At 33.3% G+C, this 21,471-nt stretch overlaps 1 protein-coding gene across 1 annotated transcript in view; it reads left to right on the top strand.

Annotated features, from left to right (window-relative positions):
- The first annotated feature begins 2,381 nt into the window (after positions 1-2,381).
- Positions 2,382-21,471, top strand: part of SCN7A (sodium voltage-gated channel alpha subunit 7) — a 67,743-nt gene continuing 48,653 nt past the window's right edge. Inside the window, exons 1-8 of the mRNA XM_021702900.1 lie at positions 2,382-2,603; positions 5,811-5,923; positions 6,278-6,367; positions 8,803-8,931; positions 10,347-10,438; positions 16,107-16,313; positions 19,206-19,275; positions 21,131-21,272. Of these exons, the coding sequence (XP_021558575.1) occupies positions 2,382-2,603; positions 5,811-5,923; positions 6,278-6,367; positions 8,803-8,931; positions 10,347-10,438; positions 16,107-16,313; positions 19,206-19,275; positions 21,131-21,272 (1,065 nt within the window). The remainder of the gene's footprint in view (positions 2,604-5,810; positions 5,924-6,277; positions 6,368-8,802; positions 8,932-10,346; positions 10,439-16,106; positions 16,314-19,205; positions 19,276-21,130; positions 21,273-21,471) is intronic.

Here is a 21,471-nt window from a genome sequence, read left to right as displayed (position 1 = left end):
TTTTGATTTTGTTAATTCAATGCTGCATAGGTTCAGTTTAGCTAATAGTTAGCCCAGACTTCTAGGTCATGTGATACTCTGAAAATTCAATCCAAAGATTTTAAGGTTGGAAAGTTCTAAAATTATAAGGTTGCAACCAATCAATATTTGGACCCATTTAAATTATTCTACCCAACTGTCAAGAAGTGCATGCTTTCATATTGCTAGTTATAAGGAAGGATTAATGTCCAAATCGTCCTATTCTATGTCTTGACAGCTATTTAAAAAATACTTTATTATTTTAAGCCAAATGTATTCTGCTTCAGCTCAATGATCCTAGTTCATCTTTTCTTTTTTTTTTAAATAATACTTGAATCTAATTTCTCTTCTATGTGAGAATCATTGAGATACTTGGAATCGATAATGTTCCACTTGAGTCTTTTCTGCTTTCAACTAACATAGCCTTCATTCTTTTAACTGGTCTATAGATGGTGTGATTTGAGTCTAATCAACATTCTGATCCCGTTTGAAGACCCTTCAGTTTACATACAGGCCTCTCGGGTGTGGTTATGGAACGCAGCAAAATAAAGATCGCCTCCTCCATCTTCCTTCAAAACAGACAAAAGTTACATTAGGTTTTTTTGACAGAAACAAACCGGTATTGATTTATATTGCGATTATTATTAAGTAAAATCCCTTGGCAGTTTTCTCTGCAAAAACATATCTATTGAACTTGTACAGATAGGTTGTTTTGGTTCAAATTTCAAAACCTCACATGTATTCCTGCTATATCTTATTCTATTAGATTTGGCCCATTATTCTAAGATATAAAATCTTATCACAATTGAAAATTCACATTTACTTCCCACCTATTGTGTGCCAATCACTGTACGTGGCATTTTCACCCATATTATTCTATTTTATCCTTCTTTAACCTGAGAAGGAATCCCAATTTTATGACTGACAGGTTCAAGAACGTTAACTAATTTTACTGAGACCACTAAGAACATTAATGACAGAATTTAGGATTTGAATGTAGGTCTATTTAATTCCAAGGTTCATGATTTTTTTTAATTTATATTAGTCTATAACCATGAGTCATTAAGAAACTCTTTAATATGTATTTAAGGAATTCCATGTAAGGAATACAATTTTGAAAGCTTATTAAATATTTTAAAGGAAGATTTTATATGTAAGAGCAAACATCAGTTATCTGTAGCTTGTATTTATAAATTGTACTGACTCAAAGCGTTTTGACTTCCCTCAATAAAGTATGATATGTGAGGTGTGTTCAACAGGAAATAGGATGGAGAGAATCAGCAAAAGAACATATTTTTATGTGAGAGAATAAAATGAAGTTCATGAATGGGGAATTGATGCATGAAATTATATTTAATGGAAACTAACTTCAGTGGCCTTTAGGATGACTTGAAATAGGCAAAGACTTAGAACTGAGAGAAACCTGTAGAGACTACTAGCACAATCCAGATATAGAATTATAAAGATGTCTACCTTGACACAGATATGTAAACAATGGATAATATTTAAATACATAATTGAAAATAATTGTAAGAAAATTATTTTGTGCAGAGGAATTGATGACAAACAAAAATGTCATGAATAATTTTCAAGGTATTAAGTTTGTGTATTTGTATGTGTGTTTGTTTTTACTATGGCTAAAAGGTTAAAGAACAATTCTAGTCATTCAGGATAACAATGAATTTTGTTTTTACTTGTTAAATTGCTATTATTGGTGTAATTGTCACATGGATAATTGAGGGGAAGAGAGTGTTTTGGGAAATGGACTTGGTAAATATCCATGTACAGTAATTGAAATTCAGTGTTTGCCTATGTATTCACCAAAAACATGGATATAACAGAAGAGAAAGGCAGAATTTTAAAGGATATCAGAATTAAAATTTGGGAGAAAGGACTGAGTGAAGGAAGTAATCAGAGCTATAAGAGGAGACACAGAAGAATGGGGCCTAAAGCCAATGAAAATGAGTTTAAAGAAGAAAAGTTTAGTTAATGGTTAAATATAGCTGAGAGACAAAAAATTAGGTTTGGTCCCCCCAAATCTCTAGAGCTTTAGAACTCTTTTATTATGAGGGAGAAACTGATAAGAAGATTTCAATAAAACAAAGAGAATTCAGTGGATGAGTAAATGAAGTAGGACTGGTCACTCATGAACTTACAAACAAGTATAGTATCAAGTACAACAAAACCTAGTTTAACAACTCATATATCTACAAAACTGAGGAATTTTCTTTGAATACATGTATTCAGTTTGCTGTTCTCTTTTAATCATATCCTAACCATTTGTAATTTAAAATTTTTCTTTATATACCCAAATTTTATATAGAACTGAAGAAAATACATTTCTTGCAGGTACAAAATTGGAAATGGCTTCCCCAGAACCAAAGGGCCTTGTCCCCTTCACCAGAGAGTCTCTTGAACTTATGAAACAGCATATTGCTAAAAAGCACAGTGAGAACCAAAGAGATTTAAAGCCCAACACTGACTTGGAAGTTGGAAAAGAGCTTCCATTTGTTTATGGGAATCTCCCTCGAGGAATGCTGTTGGAGCCTTTGGAAGATGCAGACCCATACTATAAGAATAAAAATGTAAGGATTAATTGAACTAATTGTGACTACATTTTCATTATTTTTTTTCAGATGTGCAAAAAGTCTAATTGATATAGGATTTAAAAAGAATGAAGAATACGTCAAAGAGTTATTTTAAGTTATAAAAAACTGGATAAGAAATTTCACAAATATTTGGGATTTTTATCAAAACTGATTGTTTGCCTGGTAGGTTAGTTTGTTGGGAGTTACTCTACTTTTAATAGGTTATACTGTTATGACCTAATGTAAATGACTTGTTTTATGGGAGCATGATGATTGGCTACTTAAGGTTATTGATTTTAAAATAACTATAATATAAAATTTTTATAATATGTACAATAATTTTAAATGTTCAACTGAATAAGCTTGTTCAGTAGTTGGGAAAATAAAAACCAATCTATATTTTATTTACCATTTTTATTAATTCATACATTCACATCCTGTCTTATCCCTGGAATGGCTTGAGGAACCAACTAAATATTTGAACAATCCAAAAACAAGCACAAAAATGATAAAAATAAGAACAATCATGCTTAGTAAAGGCAAAGATCTGTGTGGGCTGACAAAGCTGGAAGAGTCTTCCTTAAGAAAAAGAATTTGAATTACAGCTTCGAGAGCACATCACATTTTAACAGTACAAAGGGAAAATCTTGATATTAATTGGAATAGGGAAGAAACAGGGTGATGATAGAACTCAACCCCTATTGCAAGTTGTGGGAAATAAAGGAATGAGGAAATGAAGATGTCAACATGGATTTAATGTGATGGCCAAAGAACTGATGTGATGAATGCAATGTTTAAGTAAGTTTAAATCTGAAGACCTCTAAATTACTATTGCATAGAAGAGATAGAGTCAGAAAGATGATATCGGAAAGAGGGTAATCCAGGCCTGAAGTCAAGAGCCCTGGATTATAGGAAGGTTTCAGAGGAGGGAAAAATGTAACAAACCTGAGAAGAAACAACAGGATTTGAAGACAGACTAATAATGCCAAAATTTCCAGCTTGGAATAATGGTACTGCTACTTAAAAAACAGAAATAATTCTAAAAAAGAGTAAGCTTGGGGGATAGGAGGATTAGTTCTGTTTTGGACAAATGTAATTTGATATTCTTGTAAAGCATTCAGTGATATTACCAAATGGGCAAAATGGAATTGAACCAAAGTCTCTGGATGGAAGGCAACGTGATGATTTTGCATAAACACAACTCTTTCAAATATTTTGCGTGGTGGAAGAATATTGGCATTGTAAATGTATATGTTAACAAAGACTCCAGTAGCTCTCATAGCTTCCATGGGCATTATGTAACATTAGCTATAAAACATCTGTAAAATCATCAGAACATTTTAGTGAAAAGTAACTCTTCATCTCAATTATCTCTGTTTTCACCTTTGCTATGCTTAAGTCCTAACAGTTGACTTCACATAATAACCTTAGAAGTTTACTCTGGCAGAGTTCTGAGTTCTTTGTAGTATATATAGATATGGTAGGCAAATCTAAGTTTGTTATTGAAGATAAAACTAAAGATTTTGAAAAATAAAACAAGCCAAAAATTGTAAGGATAGTTTGTATAAAAAGTGTTATTATTAATAATGACACAAAGTATTGAAAATGAATTACATTCAGTTTATTCTGTTAAGGATGGCGTACCAATAAATAATCCTAAAATTAAATAATTTTGGCACTCAAACATTAACTGGAAAATTGTTATGTCTGGAATTATTCCTTTACAATAACGTAAGCTAGTTGATTGCACATATATTACCTCTTTTTTATTATTTATTTATTTATTTCAGAGAGAGAGAGAGAGTGCAAGAGCGTGGGGGAGAGGAGCACAGAGAGTCTTAAGCAGACTCCATGCTGAGTGCAGAGCCTGACCCTGGGCTTGATCTCACAACCCTGAGATCAGGACCTGAGCCAAAATCAAGAGTCAGATGCCTAACCAACTGCACCACCCCAGTGCCCCACACATATATTACCTCTTGTATGAATTTTGAGATTGTTCTGGAAAATAACAGAAAGCACATTTTAAATAATCAGATTTTGGGGAGCCCTTTTATTTTGTCTTTGCTTTTGAAATGGAAAGAGGGAAAATAACTACAATACATGCCAAAATGTCCACAGACTGTATATTGGAAAAGTGTTTTATTAAGGAGAATTATAACACAGTTGGTTTCCATTTAGAACATGTATTCATAAAATATCAATGCATATATATTTGTCTTCACTAATATATTTATATATATAGACACAAATATAAATGCCAATATACATTCACCATAGATACCTCTAATATATAATTATATATAACATACAATATGATACTTATGTATGTAATAGATTATATTTATATATATCATTTGGTATATTATATTGTATCATATTACATTGTATACTATATATTATATACTATATTATATTATAATGGGTATAATATCATTATATATAATGTATTTTTACTCCATCATAAATGAATTTTCCAAGTGGATATGCATATACAGTAAAAGTGTATATCTGATATATATGCACACACACAAAGACATACACACATAGGTAGACACTTTCACGTGTATCTATAATAGATACACACATATATACGCACACATATACATATAACTCAGTTTTAGGATATTTCTGATCTTTCATTATTTCTGGATTTAACGCTTCTATATCCCAGTATACTACTTTTACATGATGTAACTTTCTGCTTTAGGTATGTTTATGTCAATGATAACATACAAGTGGGGTTTTATACCATAGATACTTACTAGTGATTAATAAAATATCTTAGTGAATTCGGTCATTTTTACTATTGTAATTGCATGCCTTATTTGTTTTGAAATAAAATTAACCTTTTTTTATATTCATTAAATTTGAGTTTCTTTAAATGCATCTTCATGAGCCTTTAGGATAATGATTTCTTCCTATTACATTAGTTCTGCAGGAAGACTTGAGGACTGGAGTGTGGCAAATGGCTTTGTTAGAACACTGGCAAAAAAAAAAAAAGTGGTAGATAATCCTAAATATCAGTGAAAATGTTTAAAAGAAGAAATCTTTCCATTTGATTTAGTCTGTAAAACAATATCAAAATATAAGAAAAGTGTAACTTAGAATTCACAACTGAAATGATCATTGGCAATATGTTGCGTAATGGATGAGATTATAGTTCCTACTTGTAATTTTACTTGATGTTCTTTTTTCATTTTACAGACTTTCATGGTATTAAATAAAAGTAGAACAATCTTCAGATTCAATGCCACGTGGTGTACATTTTCTCCTTTCAGTTCAACTAGAAGAACAGCTATTAAGATTTTGGTACATCCATATCCTTTTCTATTGGCTTTAGACTGTACTAATAACAAATGCAACTATTCTATTCAAATATTGCTGCAGTCTTTTTATTTTTTGAATTGATATCTCATTTTAGGTCATATTGGAAACTGGATTATAACTGCACCAAGTGTTCCATATTTGAAAATACATTTAAAAATTATTTTCAAGTACACACAGCAGTAGTAAATATTAACAAATCTTAATCCTCCTTGATTTTCAATATGAATAGTATTCTTTTTGACATTTAAAAAGCTATTTTATCTCATGTATATACATATGAACATGTTATAGAAACACATATTTCCAATATTATTTTTATCCATTATTCCTTGACTGTAACCTACCTTTTTCCGACTATTCATTTTAATTAGTGTCTTGACTGACTGCATATTTATGTCCGTGACTGAGATACCAAAATGGGGCCCAATATTACAGTAAGTCAAATAATTTTATTATACCTTATCTCATATATGATTATATATTTAACATACTGCATTATAGTACATTATATACTATATATTTAACATTTTACAATTTACTATTTATATTTATTGTATAATATTTATTGTAATATAAACTCATTGTGCATGATATAATCTTTTTTTTAACGTTACTGCTTATTCTTTATTTATTTATTTTTATTCTTATGTTAATCCCCATACATTACATCATTAGTTTTAGATGAAGTGTTCCATGATTCATTGTTTGTGCATAACACCCAGTGCTCCATGCAGAATGTGCCCTCCTCAAAACCCACCACCAGGCTAACCCATCCTCCCACCGCCCTCCCCTCTAGAACCCTGTTTGTTTTTCAGAGTCCATCGTCTCTCATGGTTCGTCTATCCCTCCGATTTCCCCCGCTTCATTCTTCCCCTCCCGCTACCTTCTTCTTCTTCTTTTTTTTTTTCTTAACATATATTGCATTATTTGTTTCAGAGGTACAGATCTGAGATTCAACAGTCTTGCACAATTCACAGCGCTTACCAGAGCACATACCCTCCCCAGTGTATATCACCCAGTCACCCCATCCCTCCCACCCCACCCCCCACTCCAGCAACCCTCAGTTTGTTTCCTGCAATTAAGAATTCCTCATATCAGTGAGATCATATGATACATGTCTTTCTCTGTTTGACTTATTTCACTCAACATAATACCCTCCAGTTCCATCCACGTCATTGCAAATGGCAAGATCTCATTCCTTTTGATGGCTGCATAATATTCCATTGTATATATATACCACTTCTTCTGTATCCATTCATCTGTCGATGGACACCTTGGCTCTTTCCACAGTTTGGCTATTGTGGACATTGCTGCTATAAACATCGGGGTGCACGTACCCCTTCGGATCCCTACTTTTGTATCTTTGGGGTAAATACCCAGTAGTGCAATTGCTGGATCATATGGTAGCTCTATTTTCAACTTTTTGAGGAACCTCCATACAGTTTTCCAGAGTGGCTGCACCAGCTTGCATTCCCACCGACAGTGTAGGAGGGTTCCCCTTTCTCCGCATCCCCGCCAACATTATAATCTTTATATATATAGCACAACTAATGAATTTTCCAAGTAAAACCAAATACACACATATATCAGTTAATAAATTTTAATGTTTTTCTGCCCTTTCATTATTCTTAGTTGGACTTTAAATGCTGCTATTTCCCAACATGTTAAGTCAACATGATATAAATGTTTGAACACTTAGCTATATGTTTATGTCTATCTATCATACAAATGAGGTTTTATTGTAAAGTTAACTAGTAATGATTAATATTTTATTTCAGTGCCTCAGATTTTCTTTACTATTGACATTCCACACCTGATTTGCTTTAAACTCAAATAACATTTATTTCTTTCCATTCTAAGAAAGTTATTTCTATTTCTTCCTTTCTGTTCTATTTCTCTTCTCTTTCTTGAGTGATGTGAATAGTTTGGCTTGCATTAGACTGCAATGATGGAAAGGTCCATTAAAAGTTCTAGAGAAGGGGCGCCTGGGTGGCTCAGTTGGTTAAGCCACTGCCTTCAGCTCAGGTCATGATCCTGGAGTCCCGGGATCGAGTCCCGCATCGGGCTCCCTGCTCAGCAGGGCGTCTGCTTCTCCCTCTGACCCTCCTCCCTCTCATGCTCTCTGTCTCTCATTCTCTCTCTCTCAAATAAATAAATAAAATCTTTAAAAAAAAAGTTCTAGAGAAGAAGCCTTTCTTTTTTTTAAAAAATTTTATTTTTTTATTTGAGAGAGAGGGTGAGCATGAGCGGGGGTTAGGGGCAGGTAAGTGGAGAAGTGGAGAAGTAGACTCTCCTGCTGAGCAGGGAGCCCAATGTGGGGCTCCATTCCAGGACACTGGGATCTTGACCTGAGCCAAAGACACATCCTTAACCGACTGAGCCACCCAGGTGCCCCAAGAAGAAGCCTTTCTTGATGCTACATCTTAAGCTTTTATTCAATTCTTAAAACTAGTTAATTTTGGAAGGTAAATATAAAACTAATTCACCACAAAATTCTTATATATGCATATAATAAAATTAGTTCTTTCATACTCTTGTAATTCAGTTAATTATTGTGTGATTTCCAATGTGGAATAAATTTGACATTTTGTATTTTCATTATTTACCAAAATATATGTAAAGATTATAACTCTAGCTAGGGCTTGTTGAAAAAAATTGATAGTCAAATTTCATGGTTAATGCTGTAAGATATAGCCCACCCTAAAAGCCCTAGCGTATGGTTCAAGGAGCATAGACTTTTTGTTGTCTAGTTGGTTGGTGGATTGGTTGATTGGTTGTTTGGTTGGTTGCCAAATGGTTACCATAGACCTGTTATTTCTGACAATGCATTATTCTCACTTTTAACATTTATATGAAAAATTTTCTGCAGGAATACTTTGCTTGGAATTTACACATTTGAAATACTTATAAAACTCATTGCAAGAGGCATCTGGGTAGAACCTTTTTATTTCTTTGGTGATCCATGGAACTGGCTCGATTTCAGTGTAACTTTGTTTGAGTGAGTATTTCTTCAAATTACAAACAGCTTAATACCTTGCTAAGTAAATACTTTTCATAAAGAAACATTAAGATTTACAAAGTTTTCTGCTTGCAAAAATTCTGTGAACAAAAAAATATTTCATAAATCATAGCCATAATGACTCTCAGGCAGCTCCAACTGAACTAGCTCTCCGAATATGCAATAAAAATGAAAGGAATGGGATATTATCTGTTTTCTATCTGAAGCAAAACAACAGAGGTTGAATTTTAGGATTTTAAGTGATTATTTTCAGTGCATAGAAAATCTCTTGGAGACTTACAAGAAGATCCTAACATGTTTGATTTCATCTCCAACCTACATTTTATTTAGCTACATTGCTTAAGAGCAGTAAACACTAGATATCAGAATAAAATATCTTAAACACACCCACACACATTTTCGAGAGTGTTACATTAAATTCTAATGATTTACATGAGTATTTTTTCAACGATTTCTATTTAGTGTGCTCTGTTTTATGGCTAAGGAAATGATCACTGGCACCAAACTCCTGTTAAATATAATTTAAAATGATATTCATTTTTAAGTTTGGGGTTGATTTTTTAAAACAAGAAATAGACTTCATAAAGCGCATAATCAGTGTCTGCCATGTTGTAAGCAATAAAAAATAGTAGCTAATATCATTGAAATTATTATCACTACTACTTTGATTACTACCATTATTTTGCTGTTGCCAGGACTGATAGATAATACTTAGCTAACACAGCTACTACTTAGCCCCGTGTGCCAGGTGCTAAGCTATGCACTTTACATGTATGAGCTTGTTTAATCCCGACAAAAAGCCTCAAAATTAGGAATTATTATCCCCACTTTAATTTTGAAGAAGCTGAGGCAAGAAGGAATCAGTAATTTTTCCATGTCACACAACTAGTAACTTGGGAGCCTGGATTTCTACATAAACACTCTGGCTACAGGCTGTGCCCTTAACCACTATACAGCCTGCCTTTGGCTATCATCACCGTCGTCATTACCATCAAGATCATCCTCATCATGATCATCATCAGAAGCTTAAGTACTTAAATCTCATTGCTTAAAAAACTATAGATTTTTTCCTATTTTAACTACCTCTTCAGTGATTAAATAACAAAATATTTATGAACATAATATAGGGTGCCTGGTACGGAATTATGACTAATCACAGTGTCAAGCTTTTATAAACTATCATAATTTGTGGATTAATATTTACCTGGCTACCTTGCACTGTAATAATCTTTGTCTTCCAATCAATAAGGCAAGTATTTGCAAAATGGAACAATGAGAGCAAGGGAAACGTTTGGATATGTGGTTTTAAAAATAAGTTTAAATAGTATAAAAAGTCAATGATAAGCAGCATAGACTCAGTATGACTTTTAAATAACTCTAATTTAATTCCACAGGCACATAACAAGATACTTAGCTCTCAACTCCATTACAATATTTAGAATTTCAAGAAATTTGAGAATTTTGAAAATTATTCCCCTAAACCAAGGTAAGAAATGGCATTTAGTTCTTGTCTTCATTTTGATTTATGTACTACCCTGTATTCTTTTGAACTCCCCTGTAATTGCTTGGAGAAATACTAAATTGAACAATATTTCATCTTTGAAGTAAGCGAATTATCTGATCTATAAGTTTATTTCAGTCACTCCAGGAAAGCAAAAAAAAAAAAAAAAATCACATTTGACTGTTATTTATTTGAGATGGGTTCAATACTTAATGATAAAATATAGAGATTAATCAAAATATATTCTATTTTTTCTTATTTATCCTTCCATCTTAAATATGAACTTATAAAATTGTTCTTAGACTTCTGAGAGAGATAGCAATCTAGACAGATACCTAATATGCCTTCTTTTCTTCACTGCTTCTAAAAACCAGTTGAAATGAACAAAGTAATATAAAATAAGATAAATTCCATTTTGCTCTGAGTGCTTGGATAGGGTGCATTCCACATGCCACAGAGTTAAAGGACGTTCTGCTAAATAAGGTAGAGCTGTGACCACACTGATAGAAGATGCTGAGGACTAATTTACAGTTCCCATTCCTGAAGATATCCTAGAGAAGCCCACCAACACCTTCTAATTTGTGTTAAGAATGGATTAAAAACAATCCGATACGAAAGAACTACACTCAGTGTTTTGGCTGCTGAGTCAGAAGCATGAAATAGGTGGGCCAATAAACCCAGAGGCAAGTGTGATAATACCAGAAATGAGATCTACAGGCAATTTTTGTCCACTGCAACACCATGAAGAAGGCCAGATATATGCATACCATGTACTTGGAGTCTAGCCTAGGCAAAACAGTAAAAAGATTGGATGATGGATGGTACATAGCCCTATGGATATATTAAAACACTGAATTGTACACATTAAATGTGTGAATTGTATGATTTATGAATTATAGCTCAATAAAGCTGTTTAACAACAATGGTCTGTGCATGGCAGCTTCACCAAACCCAGTGAAGAAAGCGCCAGCGAGAAGAGTTGCGGTGATAGGAATTCCCACCGTTCTACCTCCCTTACTACTCTCCACAAATTACTAGAACATAAAATTGTATCACCTGTGTCTTCAGCTTAGGCTCAGATGTGAAGATTATAGAACGAATCAGGTGAATCCAAGTCAATACAAGAAGAACATGTCTTAGTGGAGTTGGAAACAAACAGCCTGATAGAAATTGCTATTTTTTCAAGGGAGAAAATAATCAATGGACATACCAGCAATATAGAGCATATGAAACTATTTTGCAGTACCAAAAGGGAAACATGCTATTTAAGAAAATTAAAAATAATCCTCTTTTTTCTTTAAAAACTATGCCCTCTAAAACTAATGATGTAATGTGTGGGGATTAACATAAGAATAAAAAAATAAAAAAAATAAAAAGATTTTATTTATTTATTTATTTATTTATTTATTTAAGAGACGGCACAAGCGGGGAGGAGCAGAGGGGGAAAGAATCTCATGCAGACTCTGCACTGAGCTCCACACGGGGCTTGATCCCATGACCCTGAAATCATGACCATGAGATCATGACCTGAGCAGAAACCAAGAGTCCATGCTTAACTGATTGAGCCACCCAGGCACCCCTTTTGTAGTGCCTTCAGAAGAAAACCTAGACTCAAGCGAAAGATGAAAATGCTATAATAAAATAGACAAAAACACCTATCAGACAAGAGTGATAAAAATTATAATACTCAGGGCGCCTAGATGGTGCAGTCAGTTAAGAGTCCGACTCTTGGCTTCGGCTCAGGTTGTGATCTGTAGGTCATGGTTTCTGTACTCAGAGGGAAGTCTATTTGAGATTCTCTCTCTCCCTCTGCCCCTCCCACTCCTGCTCTCTCTCTTTCTCTCTCTAAAATAAATACATAAATCTTTTAAAAAATTAGAATTTTTTGGTGAATATTTGATGGTAATAGAAGCATTAAAATATGGTATTGTCTGTACAGTATTATGGTATGGTAAAACAAAACTGCTTGTGTGAAGAAAAATGAGGGAAATTCTATATCAATACAATAGAACCAAAAATGGATGGGTTAATGAAAAAGAGGAAACTAAGTTCCATCTTATGGATAGTTGGTGACCCTAAAAATGAGACCAGAATAAATGTAAAAGACAAATTATTCAAAAATACACTAGAAAATTTTAAAAAAATTTTAACTTGAGATTTTTCTCACAAATGGAAAAGGTTCATTTTTATAGTAGATAAAAAACTAAAAGATATACTTAGACATTATAACAGTTTTTAAATTTAAACTTCTAAAAAATAAAAGTATTATAAAAATCCTACAAGCAAAAAAGCAATGAAAAATTGCCTATGGAAAGGTTATTTTTAGACCTCTTGATAATATTGAACATGAATAGGCAGTGTAGTTTCAGAGCTTGGAGGAAGTGTAAACAGGAAGGTTATGAGACCAGTATTCTATACCTGTCTGTCATCCATATGTGAAGCTGAGAGGAAGATATTCTCAGTCATGCAAGAGTTCTGAAATTTTATATATGTATCTTTCCTGAATAACTGGTATGAAAACAAAACATTCAACAATGGGAAGATTTAATACCAGAAGTAATCACAGTGAACTCTGAAATCATTTCAACACAGAATGAATTTCAAATTAACTGTTGTTAGTGATATGTAAAACAAAATGCAAATATTATAAATCCGAAGTAATAACAGACATGCCTAAACTAGAAACATATTTTATTTGTGTTTCAGAAAACTTTGAAATAGATGCCAAAATTATAAAAATCTAGTGATTTTTAACATTAAAACCTAAATTAATTTGGATGAATCCAGCGTCTGCCTTCAGCTCAGGTCATGATCCCAGCGTCCTGGGATCAAGCCCCACATCGGGCTCCCTGCTCAGTGGGGAACCTGCTTCTCCCTCTCCAGCTCTCCATGCTTGTGTTCCCTCTCTTGCTGTCTTTCTCTCTGTCAAATAAATAAATAAAATCTTTAAAATTAAAATGGAAATAAATCAGGCATATTCATCCAAGTCACCTCTGCTCCCCTTTTGCATGAATTTATGTTTCCTGACAAGCCATTATAAGGATTTGAATGTTACCTTTCCTATAAATCATGAAAAATAATATGTAATGCAAAATACACAAATTGAACAATTATAATAAACTAATATAAACACTGTATGTTAATTCAGTTAAAAAAAGAAAATATACAAAGAACTCATGACAGTTGCCAAAGAACTCATTTGAGAGTTGCCAAATGAAAATATGTATATAAAATATACATATTTTGATGGGTATTAAAGAGGGCACGTACTGAATGGAGCACTGGGTGTTATACGCAAACAATGAATCATGGAACACTACATCAAAAACTAATGATGTAATGTATGGTGATTAACATAACATAATAAAATTAAAAAATTAAAAAAATACATATTTTGGAAAGTTCATTATAGTAATCACAGAAATTACATTAAAGCAAAGTGATCTCATTTTTCTTTTAATAAATTGGCAAAGATTTTTTTAAACACCCCAGTTTTAGTGAAAGCTTGACTATGTATTTATATATTTGGTTTATACATTGGTTCAACATCTCTTAAAACAAAGTGAACATAAATGTATTAATACTTACATATATTATGATACAGAAATTCTATTTCTAATATAACACTTTAAAAAAAAGGCTTGCATATAGCAAAATAAAATTAATAGTACAACTCCAAGTGGCAAAAATAAGCTACAAACAAGTATTTCCATATGGTAGCAATTAAAATTTTATATTTAATCTAGATATCACATTTCTTTAACCACAGGAATAACTTTATTTCAACCTTATCCTAATATACTCAAGAAATCCAATCATCTGAAGAGGTCACTAAAAAATAGATTTTCAGGGCACCTGGGTGGCTCAGTCAGTTAAACATCTGACTCTTGATCTCACCACAGGTCTTGATCTCATGGTTGTGAGTTTGGGCCCTACAAAGTTAAAAACTCAAAAAAAAAAAAAATAGATTTCCAATTCTCACAATAATATATGAAACAGGTATTATTAGCCACATTTTAAAGATAAAACAGAAGCATAATAATATTGATAATATCACAGAGCTAGTACATTCTTATCCATTGTTAAGCTGAACAGTTATTAGGATCCCAAATATAAACAGACCAACAAATAACAAGAGAGCAAGGGAAACAAGAGAAGAAAGGAAGGGAGAAAGTAAGGAACGGAGGGAGGGAGGGAGGGAGGAAGGAAGGTTAATACTGGTTTTATCTATGAAGTACAATTACATTATTTTTGTTTTTGTTTCTTTTTTTTTGTTTACAGAATTGAGCTTTTAAAAAAAATTGAAGTGCAGTTGACACACAATGTTACATTAATTTTAGGTGTACAGTGTGGTGATTCTACCAGTCTGTTATGCCATGCTCACCTCAAGTGTAGCTACCACTCTCACCATAAAAGGCTCTTACAACACACTGACTATATATCCCCATGCCTTTCATCCTGTGACTTAGTCATTCCATAGCTGGAAGTCTGTACCTCCCACTCCCCTTCACCCATTTTGTCCATGTCCCCCACCGCCTCCCCTCTGGCAACCACCAGTCTGTTCTTTGTATATATGACTCCGTTTATGCTCTTTTTATTTGTTCATTTGGTTTATTTTTTAGATTCCACATATAAAGTGAAATTATATGGCATTTTCTTTCTCTGTCTGACTTATTTCACTTAGCACAATATACTCTAGATCCATCCACGTTGTCACAAATGGCAAGATCTTATTCTTTTTTATGGCTGAATTATATCCCATTATATATGTAAATGCCATCTCTTTATCCATTCAGCTATGAGTGGACACTAAGTTGCTTCCATATCTTGGCTGTTGTAAATCATGCTGCAACTAACACAGGGGTGCATATATATTTTTGGATTCGTGTTTTCTTTGGATAAATACCCAGCAGTGTAATTACTGGATTTTATAGTAGTTCTATTTTTAATTTTTTGAGGAACCTCCATCCTGTTTTCTACAATGGCTGCACCAATTTACATTCCCACCAGCAGTACATAAGGGTTTCTTGAACAGGTTTTATTTAATAAATAGAAAAATGAGTTCCTTAAATAAAGCCAGTTTTAAGGCTGAATTCTCAATTAGTAAGTGTTCTAATGTAAATACAGTCTACAGATATCACAATGGTGTGTTATTCTCATTCTTAATTCAAATTTGTTCATGTTTTATTTAATTAGCTCCAAAAGTTGAATTCTTAAAAAGTTAATGAAAGAATAGTATAGAATACTGTTATTTCAAACTATTTCTTGTTTCAACAACATTTGCAACCTATTTTGATTTATAACTCTACACTTATGTTTATAAACAGTGGTGGTTGGTATCAAAAGCAGTAACCACGAAAAAGTCTTGTTCTTTATAGTAAAGAAAAACAAATAATTAATTTTAAAATTTGTGCCTGAATTATTTTAACAGATGTAATAAGCTAGCAATAATATAGAAACCTTAAAGTTCAGATTTTTATTTATTTTATTTTCTACTCATTTTACTTATTAGATCTAGATAATGGATGATGTAGATTATGAAACACAAAGCTGTTGATCTCAATGGAGTATGCATTTGCCATGGAGGAATTGTGCTAACAGCTGCTTACCTACGGTATTGTACTTTATCAAAAACAAACCTTTCTCTTTTTAGGTCTGAAGTCTTTCGTAGGGATCCTCATCCACTGCTTGAAGAAACTTACTGGTGTCATTTCCCTAACTCTGTTTTTTCTGAGTGTATTTTCCCTAATTGGGATGGGGCTCTTCATGGGCAACCTGAAGCATAAATGTTTGCGATGGCCCCAGGAAAATGAAACTGCAACCCTCCACAACAGAACTGAAAATCCATATTATATCCGAGGTAAGACTCACTTGCCATCTATGTTAAAAAAGTTAAAATTTTTCTTAGCGAACAAGCAGCCTGCACAGAAGTGTTGAACCAAACTCAACTTCAGAATGAACTTCTTGTAAATGCTGTACCTATACTCAAATACACATATCCCCTGCTTTTTGAAATTTCACATGTTGCCACTTAGCTTTTACTAAAGACCTACAGGAGTAGCTGTTTTCTCTAACCAAAGGAAATCTGAAGATGATTTTCACTTTTATGATAAATGCTAAAAGTAAAAATAGCATTCAGCTTTTGTTTTGCAGTAAGCCATTATTAAGGTAGCATGCATCCTTTTAGGGAGAGCGGCAGGACCAAAGCTCCTTCCCCTGGAACCACACCCAGCCTCCCAGTGTCAAGCTGCCATAGCTTCGAATTGTGTCTGTGATCACGTATGCTTTATCTCAATTTATTTTGTGCATCCGTTAGCAAGATGTGTCCTAACGTATCAAAAAAGCTGAAGAGAGGTTATGTTTGGGGCCTAGGGATGCGCACAAATTTTCCCCTATAAACTAATGGTAATTGCTTCTTTGCTTTAGGCCATTTCTGTTCACAAAAGGTTTCATTAGGAAGGCTCTACTTTCTGATAGTGGTGGAAACCTGTGCTGATTTGGATCAGTTTCATTTATCAGAATTGCAAAATTCCAATCTTCAGACTGTTCAGTAAGGGAAACCTAAGTTTGAAATTGCTAAATTTTGCAAATTTTATCCTTTAAAATATGACCAAAGTCTTATTTGCAGTTGCATCAAAGTAGAATCCTCATACTACCTTTCTTCAATAAAGTTGTTTATTTAAAATATAAATTTAAGTTCACTCATTAGAAATTTTAAAATGACCTTATAAATAAAAAATAGATTACATTATAGAAATTCGTACTGTTGTTGGAGTTCAGTTACTGCTGCTCATTTTCAATGTTTTGAGTTATCCTTTGGTAAATAATAAACATACTTTAGGCAAATAGTAATAATGCCAGAATAAATATTGCTCAGCTCCTATATATAAGTAATCTATATATAAGTAATACACATGCCTGATCATATATCTTCACCATAATCCTGCAGAGAAGTGCATGACCCCTGTTATAAACAGAAAAATGGATGTTCAGAGAAATTCAGTGAATGTTCTAGCATACTACTATCAGGTCCTTCTGACAGTATTTAGAAAAATATAAAAGTATATTTTTAAACTAATAAAAATAAATTGCTGATAAATCTTATGTAGTCCCCTTACATTTATTTTATTTGTATTTGGATATAATAAGTTCCAAAACAAATCTTAATGAATTTTACTCTTTAGTTTACCCCATAATATCATTATGATGCAAATAATACAAATTTATTGATATGTGAGTATGTGAAATGTTTCCTTATTATATGTGTCTATTTCATGTTCTTGATTATAGTGGTGAGGGCAACAGGAAATGGATGTTAAATCTTCGATTCCAATTGAAATACTCTTTGGTTTCTTTGGTTATAACAAAAATATACAAATTATAAAAAAAATAAACAATTTTTACTACTTCATTGTATTACTAAACAAAGTCCAGGTTCTTTTCATCTTAGTTAAAGCGTAATTTATATTATAAAGACATCACTTTTTAAAGATTACCACTTTAAAATTTGTCCAATTCTAGTCATTCCATTTCCTCTTAAAACGTGTTAGGACTTGCTGAAAATATTACATTTGTAAAATATTATTTAACCTAATTGCCATGTCAAAGTCCTTAAATTTAGAAGAATATTTGGGAGTACCTTTTTCTAGTAATGTCAAATTTCATTTGGTTTTTGACTGCCACTTAAAAGATCTGATCAATTGTTCCTAACTATGATTTAAAACTTCTAAAATTATTTTAGGTAACAAGTTAAAGTGACATTATTTGAGATTGGAGTAATTCAGTTGTGTGTGTGTGTATGTACATATGTATATGTATACAATTTTATACATACACACATACATTCAGGACTGATCTCATGTATTGGATCTCTGTGATTTGAATTCAGAACCTAAAATCAATGCTCCTAAGCATGCATGTTCCCAACCCTGGTAGCTCATATCTGTAAATACACAATTTACATTTTGAATGACAGCAGATAAGGATACCTAAATAAATTCTATGGGCTATGATTCAGATTAGTTGGGATTGTGGTGGGAATTAGGTGACATCAGGGTGAGTAACTGGCACTGGATGCTCAATGTAGAAAAATAAGCTTCGAAATAGGAAGAGAATGGCATTTAAACCTAGAGACAGAAATATGGTCTTCTGTTAAGGAAGATCATTAGCCCTTGGAAGAAAAGGTCCTCGGGGCGCCTGGGTGGCTCAGTCAGTTAATTGTCTGACTTCAGCTCAAGTCATGATCCCAGGGTCCTGGGATCGAGCCCCACATCGGGCTCCCTGCTCAGTGAGCCTGCTTCTCCCTCTCCCTCTGCCTGCTGCTCTGCCTACTTGTGCTCTCTCTCTCTGTCAAATAAATAAATAAATAATCTTAAAAAAAAAAATAAAGAGAAAAGATCCTCAGCTTTCAAACACTTTAGTCTTGGGAATTTTTCCTTCAGGGTTCTGGTCATACCTGGCTGGTTAGTATTCATTTCCCAGAACTCTAATTTTGAAAGTGATTCTCCTCTTTTTATGCTGGGGTTTATCACTTTTGGGGCAGTGAAGTAGGTGGATTGCCAGACATCTTTTGGCCTGTGCATCACGTGCTGGGATAATCTTGTAGATTAAAAAAAAAAAAGGGTGGGCTATATGTTCCTTCCTTTTCACTATCGAGAGAGATGTTCATCTTCTATGCAGATCTAAATGGGTATCAGATATGCTCTTCACTCAAAATTAGATAATAGAATATAATTTCTGTCCTATTTTTCAGAAACAGAAAACTTTTATTATTTGGAAGGAGAAAGATATGCTCTTCTTTGTGGTAACAGAACAGATGCTGGGTAAGTGGTGTTAATGTTCTTGTATCAAGCCAGTATCATGGATCCATAGTATTTATTGAAAGATTATTGCTTTGGCTGATGTTTCTCATTTGATTACATTATCTCATTTTATCATTAAAACCATGCTGAGAAGTATACAACATGGAATACTATTACCCTGATTTTATAGGAAAAAGCAATAAACTGACTACTTACATGATTTATTCAAGGTCATGAAGTTAGCAAATGGCAAGGCTGGGACTTAATAAAGATCTGATTTTTTGTTTTCTGTGTACTCCAGAGCTAGTGGGAATTATCAAGAAAGATGATATAATCTTTTCTTGGGCCAGAGAAGCCTTTGAAGAATAAGAGATAGGAAAGATATGCTGTATTTCACTTATTTTATAGCTTGTATATCTTTTATGACTATAATTTACATTAATAAAATTCTTATTGCTCTTAAAAATTGTACTTATAAATAATTCTTCAGTGATATGACAAAACTCTCAAGTCTTACTGTCCTATAATTTCAAATGAAGATAAAAGAAAGTAGAAATAGCACTGGGTGTTATGCACAAACAATGAATCATGGAACACTTCATCTAAAACTAATGATGTAATGTATGGGGATTAACATAAGAATAAAAAAAAAAAAAAAAAAAAAAAAAAAAGAAAGTAGAAATACAGTTCTTAGCAGTATTAGCATTCCCGTAATGCCTTATGTGACTTTCCTCAGATGGAAATGATTTGATGCCCACTGTAGACTCTGCTCTTTCTTAGGCTCTGGGGCCCAGATTAACAAAAGTCATATGGGGGTAGAGGAGCATGAGTTAATGTAGTTTATATTTTCATGTGATTTAGACATTTTGTCTCTTGTTCAACGCTGCCCAGCAGTGGGCTTCCATTCTATTCTCAAGTCAGTATTGTGAACCCATCTCATTGTGTCTGCCACATCACACTCCAGCTAACCCTTTTCATGGACATCCCAAAGTCAAATATGACCTGAAATGCTTGTTGAAATTATCTGATCGTGGATAATCAGAATCACAAGGATGTATTTCAAGATCAGAAGAGAAAGTCATGCAATGTTTCACCTGTAGCCATCATACCTTGCTGCATGGTAAACAATCCCAAAAGTTAGTGCCTTAAGACAAGAAGAAAATGTATTTGTTCAGATTCTGTGGGTCAGCAATTTCACAAGCCTGGATGCACAAGTATATTTGAAACCTCTCTTTGCATCCCATTTGTTAACTATTAACAAAAGTCCAAAACAAGTCACATGGCCAGAATAACATTGGCAGAAACTACACAAGAGTGTGGATAGAGGGAAGCATGATTTATTTGGCCACCCCTGTAATAACCAATCACAATACTCAAGCCCCAGAAGATAAAAGTATGAAGAGTCCATGAAAGGAAATGAGATAAATCTTTAATCTGATCTTTCTACAAACATGCAAGTGCTGCTTATAAATTATCAGTGTGATAAGTGTTTTCTCACCCTTAAATAATGGGATCCAAGGGCTTGAGGTGAGAGCATTTAAAAATTAAACCCTCAACGACTGTAGCTTTGTTTTATGACTGTTATTTCCCACCACGTATGCTTTCACTTTGGTACTCTGTACCAAAGAAATCTTTAACAAGGCTTGGCAAAAAAACATTTGTGAGGCCCTTTTTCCTTCTAGATTAATTACCACTGTTCACTTATATTAACTTAAAATCTACCTCATTGGCTGCTTTTTCACTGGGCTTTGTTTAGACTAATTCCTGTGGAAGAAAGAGCTCTTTAATATTCATGGGTGGGTATTCTGTATTTATGATTTGGCCATAATCTGAAAGTTACTTAAGAGTAAGCAGTTTTTCTTTTCTTTGTCTTTAGTCAGTGTCCTGAAGGATATGTGTGTGTGAAAGCTGGCACAAATCCTGATTATGGCTTCACAAATTTTGACACTTTTGGCTGGGCCTTACTTGCCCTGTTTCGGTTAATGACACAGGATTACCCTGAAGCACTTTATCATCAGGTAAGAACAGAGAGAGCCTGCAGTGCACATGAAAATGGTGCCATGCTCCTCCCTTTTAAAATAATGGTCGAATGTAACGTGGTTTATTAAATTTCTGTGGGGAGAAGAATTTGAGGACAGAAGAAAAGAGAATCAGAATTACTGAATGTCAAACTGTATGCTAACGCTGTGCCCAAGTCTGTGCCCTTATGTATATCTC

The sequence above is a fragment of the Neomonachus schauinslandi genome, chromosome 3, assembly GCF_002201575.2.
Source record: "Neomonachus schauinslandi chromosome 3, ASM220157v2, whole genome shotgun sequence".
Lineage (NCBI taxonomy): Eukaryota > Metazoa > Chordata > Mammalia > Carnivora > Phocidae > Neomonachus > Neomonachus schauinslandi.
Note: the sequence above shows the minus strand (reverse complement) of the source record. Positions and strands in the feature narration are given on the sequence as shown.